This window comes from Neomonachus schauinslandi, chromosome 1 (assembly GCF_002201575.2).
Source record: "Neomonachus schauinslandi chromosome 1, ASM220157v2, whole genome shotgun sequence".
NCBI lineage: Eukaryota > Metazoa > Chordata > Mammalia > Carnivora > Phocidae > Neomonachus > Neomonachus schauinslandi.
This window is the reverse complement of record NC_058403.1, coordinates 213,252,100-213,268,566: the sequence shown is the minus strand read 5'-3', so window position 1 is coordinate 213,268,566 and position 16,467 is coordinate 213,252,100. Positions and strand designations below refer to the sequence as shown.

The 16,467-nt window shown below is 61.3% G+C and overlaps 2 protein-coding genes across 6 annotated transcripts in view; one reads left to right on the top strand and one right to left on the bottom strand.

The window, feature by feature from the left end:
- Positions 1-2,109, top strand: part of IZUMO4 (IZUMO family member 4) — a 2,830-nt gene extending 721 nt beyond the window's left edge. Inside the window, exons 2-10 of one of the 3 annotated variants that reach the window (XM_044918679.1) lie at positions 1-68; positions 161-232; positions 531-557; positions 654-729; positions 881-928; positions 1,014-1,028; positions 1,278-1,295; positions 1,507-1,521; positions 1,833-2,109. The exon at positions 1-68 is cut by the window's left edge and continues 8 nt beyond it. In XM_044918679.1, coding sequence (XP_044774614.1) covers positions 1-68; positions 161-232; positions 531-557; positions 654-729; positions 881-928; positions 1,014-1,028; positions 1,278-1,295; positions 1,507-1,521; positions 1,833-1,923 — 430 coding nt within the window. In that variant the 3' untranslated portion in view covers positions 1,924-2,109. The remainder of the gene's footprint in view (positions 69-160; positions 233-530; positions 558-653; positions 730-880; positions 929-1,013; positions 1,029-1,277; positions 1,296-1,506; positions 1,522-1,832) is intronic. The other 2 variants (XM_044918683.1, XM_044918690.1) reach the window with 2 other exon arrangements.
- A 1,249-nt stretch (positions 2,110-3,358) lies between these two features.
- The window catches only part of AP3D1 (adaptor related protein complex 3 subunit delta 1), a 38,318-nt gene continuing 25,209 nt past the window's right edge, over positions 3,359-16,467 (bottom strand). Inside the window, exons 15-33 of one of the 3 annotated variants that reach the window (XM_044917598.1) lie at positions 15,950-16,181; positions 14,857-15,002; positions 14,474-14,615; positions 13,712-13,783; positions 12,971-13,046; positions 12,326-12,528; positions 11,987-12,060; positions 11,721-11,892; positions 11,330-11,389; positions 11,145-11,162; positions 10,746-10,823; positions 9,695-9,841; positions 9,278-9,325; positions 8,713-8,902; positions 8,362-8,450; positions 8,196-8,281; positions 7,675-7,796; positions 7,503-7,582; positions 3,359-4,409 (exon numbers count right to left, since the gene is read on the bottom strand). In XM_044917598.1, the coding sequence (XP_044773533.1) occupies positions 4,314-4,409; positions 7,503-7,582; positions 7,675-7,796; positions 8,196-8,281; positions 8,362-8,450; positions 8,713-8,902; positions 9,278-9,325; positions 9,695-9,841; positions 10,746-10,823; positions 11,145-11,162; positions 11,330-11,389; positions 11,721-11,892; positions 11,987-12,060; positions 12,326-12,528; positions 12,971-13,046; positions 13,712-13,783; positions 14,474-14,615; positions 14,857-15,002; positions 15,950-16,181 (2,131 nt within the window). In that variant the 3' untranslated portion in view covers positions 3,359-4,313. Of the gene's footprint in view, positions 4,410-7,502; positions 7,583-7,674; positions 7,797-8,195; positions 8,282-8,361; positions 8,451-8,712; positions 8,903-9,277; positions 9,326-9,694; positions 9,842-10,745; positions 10,863-11,144; positions 11,163-11,329; positions 11,390-11,720; positions 11,893-11,986; positions 12,061-12,325; positions 12,529-12,970; positions 13,047-13,711; positions 13,784-14,473; positions 14,616-14,856; positions 15,003-15,949; positions 16,182-16,467 lie in introns of all 3 variants that reach the window. The other 2 variants (XM_021705590.1, XM_044917638.1) reach the window with 2 other exon arrangements.

The window sequence follows — 16,467 nt, the reverse complement described above, 5'->3', positions numbered from 1 at the left end:
GGACCAAGTGGCGAATGCCGTGTACCAGAAGATGGATCAGCTGTACCAGGGCAAGATGTATTTCCCCGGTAAGCGGGCGGCAGCCACGCGCGGGGAAACGGAGACTGCCCCCCTCTGCCCACCGCCGGAGCCTGACTTCCCTCCTGCCCACCCCCATCAGGGTATTTCCCCAATGAGCTGCGAGCCATCTTTCGGGAGCAGGTGCACCTCATCCAGAATGCCATCATCGAAAGTGAGCAAATGAAGGGCCTGGGGGTGGGTGGAGGAGGGCCACAAAGGGGAGAAGGGCAGCTCCCCGGGGAAGGGCCCCTTCCATCCCCTGCGCAGCGGCAAGGCTTCATGGATAAACCCCACCCCTCCCTGCCCCCTGGCCCTACCGGACCCTGGAGGCATGGGTGAATACCGCTGCTGCCCTCCCACAGCGGTTTGCTCCCTCCCAGCCTGAGCGCCACCTGGATGGGTCTTGGGCAGGGCAGGAAGGGTGCGCCGGAGCAGGGCACAGACAGGTTGGTCCTCTTGTCCCCACACAGGCCGCATTGACTGTCAGCGTCACTGTGGTGAGTGAGCCCCCGTGCAGCCCGTGGGGCCCAGTGGTGGCCGCCGCCCCGGAGGCCGAGGTGGGGGAGCTTGCGGCGGTCTCTCCTGTGTTGCAGGCATCTTCCAGTACGAGACCATCTCCTGCACCAACTGCACCGACTCGCACGTCGTCTGCTTTGGCTACAACTGCGAGTAGGGCTCAGGCTGGGGTGGGGACGGGCGGGGGCCCCAAGCCCGAGGCCAGCCTGGGACCCTCTTCCGCCCCTCCCTGGCCTTCCAGCACCCGGGGAGGGCAGGGTTCTGGCCCCGGGGCCTCCCCATCTCCACTCCCGTGCGCCCGCAGGTCGTCGGCACAGTGGGAAGCAGCCGTCCGGGGCCTCCTCCTGTACTTGTGAGTTGGGGCAGCTGGGCTCCGGGAGGGCACCCCGACCCCCCAGCCCTGCCAGCCCCTGAGTCCAGCCCTGCTGTCGTTGTAGAAATAAGTGGCACAAGTACGTGAGTTTCATCTGAGGCAGTGAGTGTGCTCGTGAGCCCTCGTGGGTGAGTGTGAGCCGGCGCAGGCACAGGAGCGGAGCCTGGCTCGAGTGCCCGCGACCCTAGCCGCTCCTTCCGCGAGCGTCTCTGGGTTCAGCAGGCACAAGGGGGGCAGGACAGTGGTCAGAGCTGGGGAGGGCCCCCGTGACGGATCTGCCCCAGTGGAGGGAACTGAGGGCCAAGTGGGACCCTGTCGTGTCTTTCAGACAGGACACGAACAGAAGGTAAGCCACCCCCTCACCCCCCGCCTGTCCTCGCCAAGCTCTGACCAGGCCTTCTGAAAGGGAGGTGGGGACGAACAGGGAGGGGTTGGAGAGGGCAGACACAGCCGGCAGGGATCTCTGCACCTGGGACAAGCCAGATGTCACCTCTGCAACCACAACCAAGTGATCACTTCGTGAATAAACATCAGCTCCTCCTCCCCTGGATGCACAGAACCACTCTAGCCTTGTGAGTGGCCCAGAGGAGGGAGGCTGGGAGCCCCGGCGGCTACGTACACAGGGGTTGAGCCTAAGCCAGAGATCAAAGCCCAATGGCCAATCTGCCCAAGCCCCCCACCCAGTTTTGCAGCCTGTTGTGGGAGTGTTGGGCGTAACCCCAGTGCTGTCTAGAGGATTCAAACAAGCCAGGGCCTCCAAGCTGAGCTTTGAGGGTCTTGTCTACAGCCCTGTCACAGGCCCCGGGGCCCCAGCAAAGACTCTGGGGGGGGGTGAGGTGGAGCAGGGACAGAAGGGCTGAGGGCACCCATGTCTCCCCAACAGTCTGGTATCACCAAGCTTCACGTGTCTCGAGCCCCCACACCTGGCCAACCTGACTCTGGAAAATGCTTCCGAGTGCTTGACACAGCACTGACAGCCACCGGGTTTGCCAGACCGGCCTTTGCCTGGAGGTGGAGCCAGGACACAGCTGGACTGTCCCAGCCTGACCCCACGGAGCAGGCCTGCTGCTGCCTCGAGTCTCTGCACTCCCATCAGGGCCTGGGGGCCCCCGGGAGGGGTATGCAGCTTTGTTGGGCGGAGTCACAGAGCTATTAGATGCAATTATTAAATGTCCCTGACATTTCTCATCACAGAGCGGTCCTTCTCAGGGCAACGGGGGCAGGACTGAGGGCCCAGGGACGTCCACGCCCATTTCAGTGCAATCCATCTAAACACATCCGGGCAGACTTGGATGGAAAGGAGTTTGTGGGCGGATGGGTGCTCCTGAGGACTCAAAGCGAGACTGCAGTTTGGTGAAAACCAGGGCCAGCTTGGGTATCTCTCGGGGTTCACGCCACGCTGGACTAAACCTGAGCCACAGGAGCACGGGAACTGTCCCCTGCGTCGTTTCCTTCTGCAAAGCCTCCACGTGGCTCACGAGAGGCTCCAAGTGCTTGATCTGCACGGTAGACCAGCAGGGGCTCGGGCACCAGGGTCCCACTGGGAGGTGGCCTCGTGCCGGCAAGTGCTGCTGGCAGCGGTCTGCTCAGGTCAGGAGAAGTCCGCGGGGCGTGTGGGGAGCGACATGCTGGCGGGCTGTGGAGAACAGCGGTCTCATGGGCCGAGCGCCCATCCGAGGGGATGGGTGCTGGGGGCACAGGCTGGTGGCCAGGCCAGCGCCGTCCGCGCTGCGTCAGTGCCGGGTCCGACACGGTACGGGACACGCCGCCGGGGCTCCCAGCCTCCCTCCTCTGGGCCACTCACAAGGCTGAGAAGACTGAGAAGGCCTTGTGGCTGGTGCTTCTGGACGGATGACCATCACGCAGGGACGCTGCTGGCAGGTGGGTCTGGCCAAGGCTCTCACGAGGCCTCGTCTGTGCTCGGGCTCTGCACTCCCCGCCTGCGATTCCAGCTAGGGCTGATCTGGCTTTCTGTCTGCTGACCCAGCCTTACTCATCCCGAGTTGTCCCTTGTCCACGTGGGGTCAGTAAAGCCAGTGCAAACGTGGCCAATTAGACCAACGTGAGCAGGGCCTGCCTCGCAGCACCTGTTCCCGCCGCTCACCCACATGCCCCTCACTAGTGGGGTGCCCTGGGGAAGGCAGGGAGGGCACGTCCACTGTGCATCGCTGGTGGACCTCTGGAGCCCATGGGTCAGGCGGCTCCTTGCCACACCGCCCAAGCTCGGGCGCCTGGACAGCGTATGGGGGTGACATCATCTCCATCCTGAGGGGAAGGGCGCATGGGCAGGAGGGTCAGGGACCCCCAGACTCCGGCCAGCCCCCTGGCAGTTTGAGGACTGTCCAGAGTCCCCGTTACACTGCCAGGCGCGCTCACCAGCACGGGAAGCACACCCGACGGATAAGTGTCTGTTTTACAAGTTTATTGGATCATCTTGACACAAAATCATTACAGCAGCGTGATATGTCTCTCCTTTATCTGGGAATGTCGATAGCAAATCAATTCTTATAGAACACATCATACAATTCTGAGGTTCTAGAATCACCGCACAGGATTCTGTGATAGGTTACTCTACATGCTAAAGTGACAGTGTTCGTCAAAAGGAAGTTACATCATTGAGGACCATCACCTCTGAGGCAGCGCATCTCACGGGCGTGGTCCGGAGTTCCCGGGCCCCACTCCGTGGGCTACATTCCAGAGGCCAGTGCCACCCCAGGAGTGCGCCTTCCCAGCAGCTGCGGGCATAATGTGGGACAGACCCTGTGGAGCATCCAGCGACAGGAAGGGCCTGGAATCCCAAGCAGTCCCACTGCTCGCCAAACAATGCCGACGGACACACACCTCACTGAACAGGAAAAAACCGTCAACCAACAGGGTCCAGGTCCTGCTGCATCAGGGATCCCAGCTGGACCCCCACTGCGGGTGGCAGCCCCCCGTCCGACACATGAACACGCAGGTGGGACGCAGAGAACGCGACAGACAGCAGCCTGCACAACCCTCTGGCCACCAGATGTCCTGACCCACGGCTGGGAGGGTGAAGGGGAACGTCTCTGCGGTGAGCTCATGCCCGCGGGCAGGGCATCTGGGGGACTCGTGGGACTCGGACGGCCTCGCGGAAGCAAGGACACACCAGTCTGCGCCGGCCACGTCCACGGAGCACTCACAGCCCGAGGGCGGGATGCCTGCTCCTCAGGTGGCCGGCCTCGCTGGCGGGGGCCCTGCCGGTGGGGACGGCGTCAGGGCTCCTCGCCAAACGGAGTGGCAGAGAATCAAAGCAAAAACGACGACAGGATACATCAACGCAACGCGTCACCTCGCCACGCCAACGGTGGGCGCCCTGTGTGGGCAAGGCCTCAGGCCAGGCTCAGCACTTGGCCAGCGTGGCTTTCAGCTCCTCCAGCAAGTTGCTCAGCAGCGTCGAGTCGCTGCATTTCCCATCGATGGATACGGACTTCTCCCCCTGAAAGAGAGAAAACCACCACAGAATTTTGAAATACTACATGAAAACACTGCCTTGTGACGGTATGTTCATCCTTTAACTTTTCACAGCACCTTCCTCGGTGTTCTGAGAACCAAAAGGAGGGAGGGGCCCCGGGTCAGATGGAGTGTCTGCCTGGGACGAGCGAGGAGACCGGCCGAGGTGGACTGAGGACCGAGACCAGAACTGGAGAACCCTTATCCCATGCCGTGTGAGGGCTGGGCAGAGCGGGGTAATCCGGCAAAGCCCCATATCCTCACTGGGGACCTCGGGGGGAGCATCCAGAGCCTCGAAGATCCCGGAGGAGCCAGTGGGGAAAGCAACCTGTAAAGTTATCCAAGAGCTGCTGGGGTGGTTCCCTGACAATAAGGACACACCAATGTCCCCCTCACGTGCGCATGCACCGTGGGACTGCGGCTGGGCCACCCTGACAAGACAGATAGATGTGCGCTGGAACGAGACGTCCAGCACCTGCAGCCTGTGCTCACATCTGCACAGACATTAACATGGCCCCAGTTACTCCGCATCCAAAGACCCGGGAAACCCCAGCTCAACCCAGCAGAAAAGACCACAAAGGCCAGGCTAGGACGAGGCGGCTGTGGGACCGTCCGACACAGGTCTTCAAGCACCTACTAGGAGGATCCCCAGTGAGGAGTCCCAAACATTGTTGAAACAAACAGGAAAACAGAACATCTCAGCAAAAAAATGCAAGATCTTCCCCCATGGAAATTCTAAGATTTTTTTTTTCTTTTAATTTAATTGACAGAGACAGAGAGAGAGAGAGAGAGAGAGAGAGAGAACACAAGCAGGGGGAGTGGGAGAGGGGAGAAGCAGGCTTCCCGCCAAGCAGGGAGCCCAATGTGGGGCTCGATCCCAAGATCCTGGGATCATGACCTGAGCCAAAGGCAGATGCTTAACGACTGAGCCACCCAGGCGCACCCCCCCCCCCCCCCGCCCATGGAAATTCTGGATCCAAACACACAACCCTCAAAATGAAACACGCACCGGGTAGGTGGCATGATGGCTACGACAGCCCCACCGGGACAAACAGAGGGTGGGGGCGGGCAGGGATGGGAACACACGTCCCAGACGCCTGTTGTTGGGACACCACAGGGACAACAAGAAGAACCCAGTGCCGAGAAAGGGTTTTTAAAAAAATTATTGATTTATTTGAGAGAGAGAGAGAGGGAGGAAAGGAGAGCGTGCATGTGTGCGAGAATCTTCAAGCAGACTCCCTGTTGAGCGTGGAGCCCCATGCAGGGCTTGATCGCACGACCCTGAGATTGTGACCTGAGCCAAAACCAAGAGTCGGACACTCAACCGACTGAGCCACCCTGAGAAAGGATTTAAATAATAACTAAAAACTTCCAAAATTTTGCAAAACATGTGAAAATGCAAACATTCAAGAAGCGAGCAGACTCCCAATGGCTGGACAGCCCCAGAGCAGTCCTGCCCAGACGCTGCAGCTGCCGGCACAGAGAAACCTGCAGGGCGGCAAACGGCGCCCTCCCACCAGGAAGGGTTGAGGGCCGGGGCTCTTAGCAAGAATACTCGGCTGCAAAAGGAAGGGGCACGACTTTAAATTTGTTTTTGGAAAGATTTTATTTTTAAGCCATCTCTACCCCTAATGTGGGGCTCGAAATCATGACCCCAAGATCAAGCGTCAGATGCTCCGATGGAGCCAGCCGGGCGCCCTGGAAGTGGTAGGATTTGAAAACACCGAGAGAAGGTCCAGGAAAACTAGCCCGGGGAAGGACCCGCGCGGCCCACAGACGGCCAGCGTGTGGAGGGTGACCGCGGGGCCAAGGGGCCGGGTGGGGGGGCAAAACGCTCAGCCCAAGACGCAGGAGAGAGAGGCTGGTGCGGAACTGGAAGGCACAGACGGGGAAGGCGGCAGGAGGAATCCCGGGCATGGGCTAAGTGCCCGCAGCCCCAAGAACACGTGGCTCCCGAGGACAGCACTCCCGCCAGCAAGAGACAGACACACCACGTCAATACCAATCACAAGACAGCAAGAGGGGCTTTTTGTCTGACATCAAAGGACTGGATGGCACAGTAAACCCCGTGAGAGGAAGAGGGACCTTTGAGGGTCAAGACGCCGTGACGCTCGTCGACGCACCCACCAGCAGACACAGACTGAGCCCCACGGCACGGGGAATGGGCAGCCTGCGCGCCGCTCACTCGGGGGTGCGGAGCCGGCGACCCTGCCTGCAGGGGCCCAGAGGAGTCGGGACCACTGCCAGCGGGGCCTGGTGACTGCCACGGGGCGGTCCACTCTACGGGCAGAGCACTCAACCGTCTCCACGCACCCACAGGACGCCACCCGCCACAAGTGACCACGTCCGCAGCCAGGACACAAACCTCAACGCTTTCAAAAACCTGAAAACAGAAGCAGCGCGTCCTCCAACCAGAGGGAGTAGAAAACCATCCAAACACATCACACTTCTCAGTAACCTGTGGCTCACAGAACTGGGGACAGACATCAGGAAATGTTATGAACTCTACAGAAATATGAAAATGGGACGTATGAAAATTTGTGGGGATCAGCTAATGGGCTGCTTCGAGGGAAATGTGTAAGATTAAACACCATGTGAGAGAAGCAAAGTCTCAGCTCCCACCTCAACCAACATACAAGAGAGCAAAATAAACCCAAAGTGGGCAGAAAGGAGAAAAAGTACAGAACTCCACAAAATTTACTTATTGCTTATAAAAACACAGCAAAGTTTCTAAAAAGTTAGTTTTATTTTGAAGTAGGTTGCACACCCAGCGTGGAGCCCAACGTGGGGCTTGAACTCACGACCCCGAGATCGAGACCTGAGCCGAGATCAAGAGTCAGACTCTCTACTCACTAAGCCCCCCAGGCGCCCCTAAAAAGGTCATTAAAAAAAAAATTGAGGAAACTGATAAACCTTTTGCCAGGATGACCAAGAAAAATGAGGAAACACACACTGTCCACGTCAGGAACGAGGGGAGGCATGGCCACGGACCCCGTGGACACCAAAGGAGAGAAGCAGCAGACCATTCCCACGTGGACCCAGCAGCTCAGGCGGAGGCGCACGCGCCCCCCGGGCTCACCTTCTTCATCAGGAGGCAGACGTGGTGGCCCTGGATGGAGCGACTGTACATGGAGGCGCAGGAGTCGACTCTCTCCACCACTGCAACGGAGGGGGCGCGTGAGGCCGGAGCCGGCTCGCACGGAGCAGGGGGACCACCGCACAGGCGCTAAGGGCCACATCCCATCTCTTACCAGAAAAATGGTGGTGAAAACAGATCTTTGCCAGAAGGTTCTGGAAGGACATACTAATGCCATCGACTTTGATCGAGCTCATGCTCAGGTCCCCAGACTCCAACAACTTGGCAAAGGCGTCACTGCGGGAAGGACACGGCACAGGGAGGCTGAGGACAGGCAGGCTCCCCAGCCCCCTCCAGGTGGCACCTTCCTTTGGGTGTCTGCAGTGCTGGGTCTCTGAGAGTCCTTAGAGAGGTCCTGGACCAACCCATACCCCCCCCAAATTCCCATGTTGAATCCTGACCCCTAGACTTCGGAATGTGACTGTTTTAGGAGACAGGACCCTAATGCAATATGACCGGTGTCCTAAAAAGAGCAGATCAGGACAGACACACATGGAGGGACTGTGGGATAAGGCGGGGTCCACGCCAGCCTCTGGCCCTGGGAGAGAACCAGCGTCTGGCCCGAGCCGGCCTTGTGCACCCGCACCGCCTGCATGCTCGCTGCACAGCGGGCAGAACGGGGGGGCAGGCGCACACCTGTAGCAGGGCGTCGTGACCAAGTATGAGGTGCAGCTGAAGTGCAGCTTGAAGTCCAGCTTCTCATGGGTCGAGCCCTCGTCGTTCTGTGGGAGCAGGTGCACAGAATGAGCGGGGAACAGGGCACCGTCCCAGGGGCTCCTGACACCGCCTTGAGCCCTGCTACCTTGGCAATGAAGGACAGGGTCCCCTTGAGCTTCTGGGCCATGACGATACTCTGGATGGTGAACACAAACTGGGCCTCGTTGGAGATGCCTGGGGAGGGGAGAAGGAGCGGGGCCCGAGAGCGGCGTGGGGCAGTGTCCAGCTGCCGTCCCACACCCTGGCGGGTGGCAGGGACACAACCCCACCCGGGGCCTGTCCTCAGTGCTGTTCACCTTGGTCAGAAAACAGGGCTCAGCCCCTGAGGGACGCCAGGTGACGGGGGTGGGGGTCCCGGGACCGGGTGGAGGGGCTACAACAGCAGGAGCCCCTGGCCTCCCCCCAGCCCCGGGCGTCCTGCCAGCGGCCCACACACCTGGGGGCAACTGGAAAGGCACAGGGACGCCGTCGTGGACGGAGGAGCCCTCCGGCCGGGCCAGCTTCGTGTTGAGCGAGTCCAGCACGTTGAGCTCCATGTTCTTGAGGAAGCTGCAGCTCTGATTCTCCAGGACAACAGACACAGTGACCTGGCTGTCCTTCTGCAGGCTGCCCTGGATGTCGTACGTCTGCGGGGCAAGGTCAGGGTCAGCCAGCCTGCGCGAGGGGCCTGGGGAATGCCAGCACCACTTGCGGTGCAAACGCAGATCATCTCTGAGAAGAAGTGCCCAACTCCCTACACAAGGAACAGCATTCCGTGCTACCTGTGCTTCCAGCCACTCCGGCCCTTTCTCTGACGGCCACTGGCCGACCCACCGGCCCTTTGCCCCACCCACCAGAAAGTACCCCTGGGCCCCTCTCCCCCCAGAAAGCCTCCAGTGGGGGAGGCTCTAGGAGCAGGAGCCCTGGGACGCACTCACAGCCTCCACTGTCCCTCCACACACCCAGAGAAAGGACCCCACCTACCCCAGCCACTGGTGCCCTAAAACACCCACGCCACTCACCATTCTGATGTAGGAATTCTCGGCCAGGAGGCAGTAGCTGGACATGGGCTGGAAACAGAGGAGAACACTCAGCTTGGGCCAGTGAGAACCCGAAGGTGGCAGCTGCCGACATGACAGGGCCTGTCACGACCCGCCAAGCACTCCAGGCGGGAAACACGGGGACCTTAGAACTGGGGGCGGAGGGGCGGGGTGGGCAAGGAGCCGCCCCGGGTCCCGGACAACACGAGCCTGCACCTTAGGGACTCCTGTCACGTGACAGCGCCGCCTCCCTGATGCCTGGAGCCCCCGGGGCTCACCCGCCCGCGCCGAGGCCCCACTGCCCGCCGGCCCGAGGACGCAGCTCCTAGACTCGGCTGGGCTCTCTCCCCGCGCTGAGGCCTTGGCGGGCCTGCGGGAGGCGAGTGAAGTACCCCTCACCGGGAGAGGCTCCTCATCAAGTGCGCCGTTCTCGACAGGCTCTGCCGCCTTGTCGCTGGGAGGCTTCTTCTTCTTGGATTTCTTCTTGTCTTTAGATCTCTCCTCCTTCTCCTTCTTGTGCTTCTTCTTCTTACGTTTAGAAGATTTCTGGAACCAAAAGAGCAGATCAGGGTTAACTCTGACTTCTCCGGCCGGCGGTGCCCAGCAAGGAAGGCACAGGCCATGGTGGCTCAGGTGGCCGCGGACACACGTCAGTGACACTCTCCTGCGTGGCAGAGCGGACGGACCGGCAAGCCCCAGGCCCGTGGGGAAGAGGCGAGCACCTGGGAACCCACTGCTCAGCAGGACAGTTGCTGCCCATAGGTACAAACCCGTGGGGAGACCAGCAAGAACCCAGACACCAGCTCCTCACTGCACCCAAGACAGATGAGAACACACGGCCACGAAGAAATCTGCCCACCCATGTTCACGGGAGCACGATTCACGACAACCGAAAGGCAGAAACTTCAGTGGGTGAGCGGATACACACAGCGTGTGCCCCACGCGCGAGGAGCGTCCCTCGGCCGCAGACAGGAGCGAGGTGCCCACACGCACTGCCCCGGGGATGGACCCCGAGCCCACGACGCTCGGGGAGGGAGCCAGACACGGAAGGTCACGTGGGATGTGAGTCCACATGGGTGACACGTCTGGAACAGGCTCATCCACGGACGGGAAGGGGGCTCATGGGGGCCGGGGGCTGGGGGAGGGGAATGGGGAGTGACGGCTGATGGGGACTGGGTAGCTTTTGGGGTGATGGAATGTTCTGGAAATAAGTAGAGAATGGCCGCACAACCCTGTGGGCATAGTCACTACCACTGGACCGTGTTCCCTAAAGAGGCGACCTTTACAGCATGCAAGTGACAGCACAGCTGTTGTGAAAACTAGAAGCCCAGAAGCATACAACCGGACCCCACCCCCGAAGACCCCATGACCCCCCCCCCCCGGGATTCGGGAAGCAGGCAACCAGCCTCCTTCCCCCAGTCCTCAGTGCAGCCACGGTGGGCACCCTCACCTTCTCGGGGTCCCGCTCGCTGTCGTCATCCTCCTCCTCGTCACCCTGCTCCTCTCTCCTGGGTTCCTCACCCTCTTCCTTAGGGGCAGTGATGACGGCATTCACTTCAGGCTCTTCCTGCAGGGGGCCGGGTGGTGGGGCTCAAGGGGGCGGCGGGGCCAGGTGTCCTCCAGCCCCCACCACATTCTGACCCGGCCTCTTTGGTCAGCACCAAGGCGCGTGGCCACCACACAGTGCAAGCGGCCGGCAGAGGGGCAGTCAGTCTGGGGGCCGAGTGAGGTCAGTGCCCAGGCGCCCAGGCCGCATCCTTAACAGGAGGTAACAGCTCAAGGCTGCGCCCAGCTCAGGAGCCGCAGGCTGTGCTGAGGGCCGTTCTTACAGCCACCGACTGGGCCAGACCGCAGGCAGGGGACTGGGCTGGCCCACATCTGGCTGGTCTGTGCAAGGGCGCCTCCAACATCCACACACCCCTGGGGCGGGCAGAGCCCAGAGGAGGTGTCCCTGGACGCCTCGGAGAGGCAGATCGATCAAGGCCCCGTGGAGGACCGTGCAGGGCCGGCACAGGCCGCCCCCCAGGCTCTTACCAGGGCTGGGGCTGCAGCAGGCAGCGGCGTGGTGGACAGCCAGAAGTCTAAGTCCTCGCCCTGAAACCACAGAAAGACAGGCCTTTGGCTTAAGTAGCAGGACAGGCTCCAGACGGGCACGGGCGGCCCCCACCCCCAACCAGACAGGCGGCTTCAGCCCTACAGGACCCAAGTGCGCAGGGAGCTGACCGCAACGTCAGGGCTGGGGCCCGGGGTGGCGCTTCTAGCTCTCTCACGGTCAGAACAAGCAGCCTCAGACGTCCCGTGAACAACCAGCCCGACCCACGGTCCACACTTCTTTAAAACCCCCAGCCCTTCCCCCAGTGTGACCAACGGGTGGACACAGAGGGCCGTGAAGTTCAGCGTGGGGGTGTCTGTGGGGCCCCCGTACCTCCTTCTCCTTCCCCTTCTCCTCTCGTTCCTTCTCTCTGTGCTTCTTCTCCTTCTTCTTGGGCTTCTTGATCTTCTTTTCGACGACGGGGACGTCCTCTTTGTCAGCAGACTTGGAGTTGTCCACGTTTCTGTGTTTCTGGACAGGCAGCTTCTCGCTGTCAGCCAGGGGCCTGGGGGCAGGCAGGCGGGTCACAGAGTGAGGGGACAGGGACACAGAGGACACAGAGAGCCGTGGGGCAGGCCCGGCCCCGCCCCCAGGCTTACTTGTCCAGGTCAATATCCAGGGCCCTGTAAGGGTCATTGGGATCCTTGTCGTCCTCATCGCTAGGAAGAGCATTCTGAGGAAGAGAGGAGCTCTGTGTCCAGTCCATCCAGCCCCATGCCCAACGAGTCTGCGGAGCCCCTCACCCCCTTCTCAGAAAAGGACAACCAGGCCCACACTCGAAAGGGGACCTCATCTGGGGCAGGAAGTGAGGTCGGGATGTGCCAGGGTCTCCCGCTCACAGCTCAAGACCCCTCTCCGGGGCCTGGGGCACAGTGTGTGCTGGCTCCAAGCCTCCCTGTGCCCCGGGCGTGAGAGCGGGGGCGCCCCAGGGGGCTGACCTCGGGCATCTCCTCGGTGACGATGTCCACCTGCTGCGCTGGGGTGATGTCCTCGTCACTCTCTGTGTGCAGCGAGCCGTGGTGCCGCGGCTTGCCCTTCTTCTCCTTGTCCTTCTTCTTCTTCTTCTTCCTGTCCTTCTCCAGCCTCTGCCGGTGTCTCCGCTCCTCCTCCAGCTTCACGTACTGGTCTGACATGGGCATCCCTGTGGGTGCGTGCATGACCCGGTGCTCAGCTGCTGCCCTGCCATCGCCCAGACCAGCCCCAGCCCTGAGAGCCATGTGTGGACAGGGGGGCCCCCCGGGGGCTCAGCACGGAGAGCCCACCGTGGTCACCGCCACCGAGGGAGGCGAGCAGAGGCTTTCTGAATGCCGACAGGCAGGCCCAGAGCAGCTGGGGTAGGTGGGGGGGCTAGGACTAGCGGAAGGGGAAGGAATGACGTGGCACGAGCATTAAGACACGTGGGCCCTTGGCCTGTGCCCCCCATTCACCCTCCAAGCTGGGACCCACCACAGCCAAGGAGGCCGCAGGGGTGCAGCAGAGAGCGCGCACGGCAGGCGGGAGGCTTTCAAGGCCAGGCCTGACCGCGTCTGGGAGCTAGGCCCGGCCCCCCCCACCTCGCTTACACTGCCCGTGCAAATACTTGCCTGGCACCTTCAGGGGCACCGAGAGGTCTATCTGCACCACGGGTATGTGCTCCACACCTGGCATGTCCTGGTACCGCTGGAGAAGCAAGGACCAAGACATTACTGGGCAGAGTGCACGACAGATGGGGATGCCGAGGAGGGGCCGCGTCCCAGCACGAAACATGCAGACGGCCTGGGGTGTGTGGGATCCCGCTGGGGGCGGGGGGCGTGGCTCCCTACAGACTGGGGGACTGGTCTGTCAGTGTACAAGCACAAGTCAGAAAGCGTCCGCCCACTGTTGCTGTCTCGATCGCCTACTTAGTTTAGAAGAGCAGTGCAGGCCGGAACCTAACGAGCACTTGGCGCCCACCAGGACGGCCGGAGTCAGAAAGCCAGACGTGACAGGAGCTGGTGAGGGTGCATGCGGCAGGCGGGGGCCGTCTGCGGGCCCTTAGAGGGCCGAGCAGAGTCACGAGGTGACCTGGCAATCCCAAGAGAAGCGAACCAAGAGAGCACCCATGTGCAGCTGTGTCCGCCTGGCGGAGCCTAGTGGGTGGGGGACACGGATGAGGGCAGCGGACACCACCTGGATCAAGAGCTGGAACGTGAGGCTGCCTGTACTCGGTGTTGTGGGCGGGACCCACCTGGCAGCTGGGCCACGTGGACCTACTGTGACAACGAAGTGCCGTCCTGCAGATGGGACCCCTAGGGGGTTGTGGGGGAGGAGAGCATCTGTGGAAGACGACCTGGAACCAGCCTTACCTTCTGGGGGGACGGCGAACTTTTGATGTAGAACGGGTTGTTGGCCTGTTCCTGCTTCCGCGCTTCTCGACGCTGCAGGAACAGGATTCAAGTCCATGAATGCACGTGGGTCACACACCCACCCTGCTAGGCCGCAGAACTTTACTGTCAGTCCTCAGCCAAGAGAAAGACCACAACAGGAGCAGGAATGGGGTCAGGAACGACCCAAAGAGGTGGGGATGACCATCTCTGTTTCAAGGATGGGAGCTCAGATAGGCTGGATGAGCTGTCTGAGGCCTTTCAGCTCCAAAGAAGAGCTGAGCTGGGAGTCAGCTCCCATTGCCTGAAGATTCAGCCTGCACAGGGGTGGGAGGAAGGGCTCCTGGGGGCACCTCTTATTTCAGAAAAGAAAGAGCCAGACACAGTGGGGTGGGGAGCTGGGGTAACACAGTATCTGTTCTTCTCCAGGCTTTCTGAATGTTGCACGTTGTAAATCCTGCACCCAGGAGGCAGGAGCAGAAGCCCCCAGAAACCAGGTCAGGCCCCCCTGGCTCTTCCTGAGGAGCTCTGGGCTCCAGAGAAGCCGCTTCTCGTTTCAACGAAACCCAACCCAGACCTCAAAAGGGCAGCTGAGTGCTCCCTGGAGGACCACAGGGCTGAGCCCAGACCTGCTAGGACCACGCACAGCACACGTGGGCTCAGGGTTCAGCGTGCTCGAGCAAGGCCATCTGCCCCGGAGGCCCCGGTGGGCAGGAACCCTGCCTCCGCACAGCCGGTGCTCACCCGGGCTAGCTCCTCCTCATCTGCCTCCGGCAGCTGCTGCTTGGCATGGCGCTGCTCCTCCTCATGGAAGATGCCCTTGGGCTTCTCATCCTCAGACTCGCTGTCTGAGGGCGGCTCATTGATCCAAGCATCCAGGTCCAGGCTATAAGACACAGTGAGGTCACAGGGCAGCTCCAGCATGAGTGCTCAGCCCTGGACGCTCACGGCAGTACACGAAGCAGGAACACCCCTGTCCTCTTGCAGACAAGACATGAAGGCTAAGCCGCCACTTGAGATCACAGCTACCCAGGACAGAGACATCAGTCAATGCCCTGCTGCACTTCTGCTCTCGCGGTCCCGCCTGCCATCCCGGCCCATGTTGTCTGACCCGCTGCGCAGCTCACCCTTCAGGAACCGGAACTTTCTTCTGTGCCTTGGGGGCCACCGGATTCAGCTCCCCAGCAAAGAGGGCACTCACTTCTTCTGCCACTGGCACGTCCTTGGCCTGAAGCTTCTGGATGTGCTTGACCAGCTGCAAGATGCAGGACGCCTGAGGGGACCATAGGGGAGTCACAGGAGATCACAGAGGACTAGCCCTGAAGGCCATTAGACAACGCGGCTCATTGTTCGGACCACGTGGATGCCCAGCCCAAGGAAGGCGAGCATGGAAGCCCCTTGCCTCAACCCTACTGAGAACATCCAAAAGCTCCCAAAAGCCATGGGCTCTGTGGAAGAAGCATCCAGCGAGGAAGAAACCAGCCCACAAATAAGACGTGGGGGTCACGAGCAGAGGGGGCACTGTTGTCCAAGAGAACCGCTTGGACAGGCCTGGGCGGCCCCAATGACCCGCAGCTCCTGCTTCCAGGAGACACATAGGCACCTCTGGATGCTGTCGTCTGTGAGCTCCGACTTAGGGCTCTGCACGAGCGTGGCTCCCAGAGTGACTCACGGCTAGGGGACAGCGGCCACCAGCTGCGCTAATGTCATGCAGATGCTCTCAACCGTGGAGGATCGGGCCCAGCGAGTGACATTCAATGCTCGTGTGCAGTTTGGAAACCTGAGGGCCCTGTTGTCACCCACGGGGCACCAGAAGCGGCCTGGCCTCTGATGCCCACAAACTCCCACCCAGCTGCTGTCACACAGGACGTGCCAAACCAGCTCTCACCGCGGCGGGAACCCCGGTCCTCATCCACCGAGAAACCCGCTGCCAACAGGATGCTTCCCTCAAAGGCCAACGACACACCCTTACAGCGGCTCCCACTTGTTTGTTGTCTTGTGTCCCCTCTCCCTCCCCAGGCCCCACCTGTGGGCCAGCACCCCCGGCCTCCCCCACCACGGGTGGCCCAGATCTGCCCACATCCCCGGCTGGGGCAGAGCCCTGGAGAACAGATTTCTCCAAGTTGCCCTTGGGGAAAGGCAAAGCTGGCTGCTATTGGGAAGACACAAGCACGAGATACGGGCTCTTCCAGAGGTGGGAGCCCCCGGAGAAACACTGACCCGCTCCTGGACCTCCAGGTCCGCGCTCTGCACGAACTGCGGCAGCCGGTCCACCATGAGCTGGGTAACGTCCTGGGCCGCCTCTGGCTCCGCAGCCTGCTCCTTCTGCTGCAGGATGGATGCGTACAGCTTGACCACGTTCTGCACGTACACGGCCTGGATGTGGCCGGGCAGGGTAGTGACCTTGGGCCGCAGCATGGCCTCGAGGGTCTGGTGGGGCTCCTGCAGGTGCCTGCGGACAGGGAGGGCCTGATGAGCACGCCGCCCCTGTGGCTCCCAGCCCCAGGACTGCTCTGCTACAGGGGTCACGTGGGCACACTCCCCTATCCGGGGTAGGAGGGAGAGGACTCTAAGGAAGAAAGCAGTGACCGAGGGACAATCACACAGTAGCCGCAGGCAAAAGCATCGAGAAGAGCCAACAAAAGCAAAGCGACAGCACCATTTGGGTGACGGAGCGTCCGCAGCTGCAACGGGCAAGGAAAAGAGAAGAGTTGGGGGCAGATGCAGCTGTCCTGGGC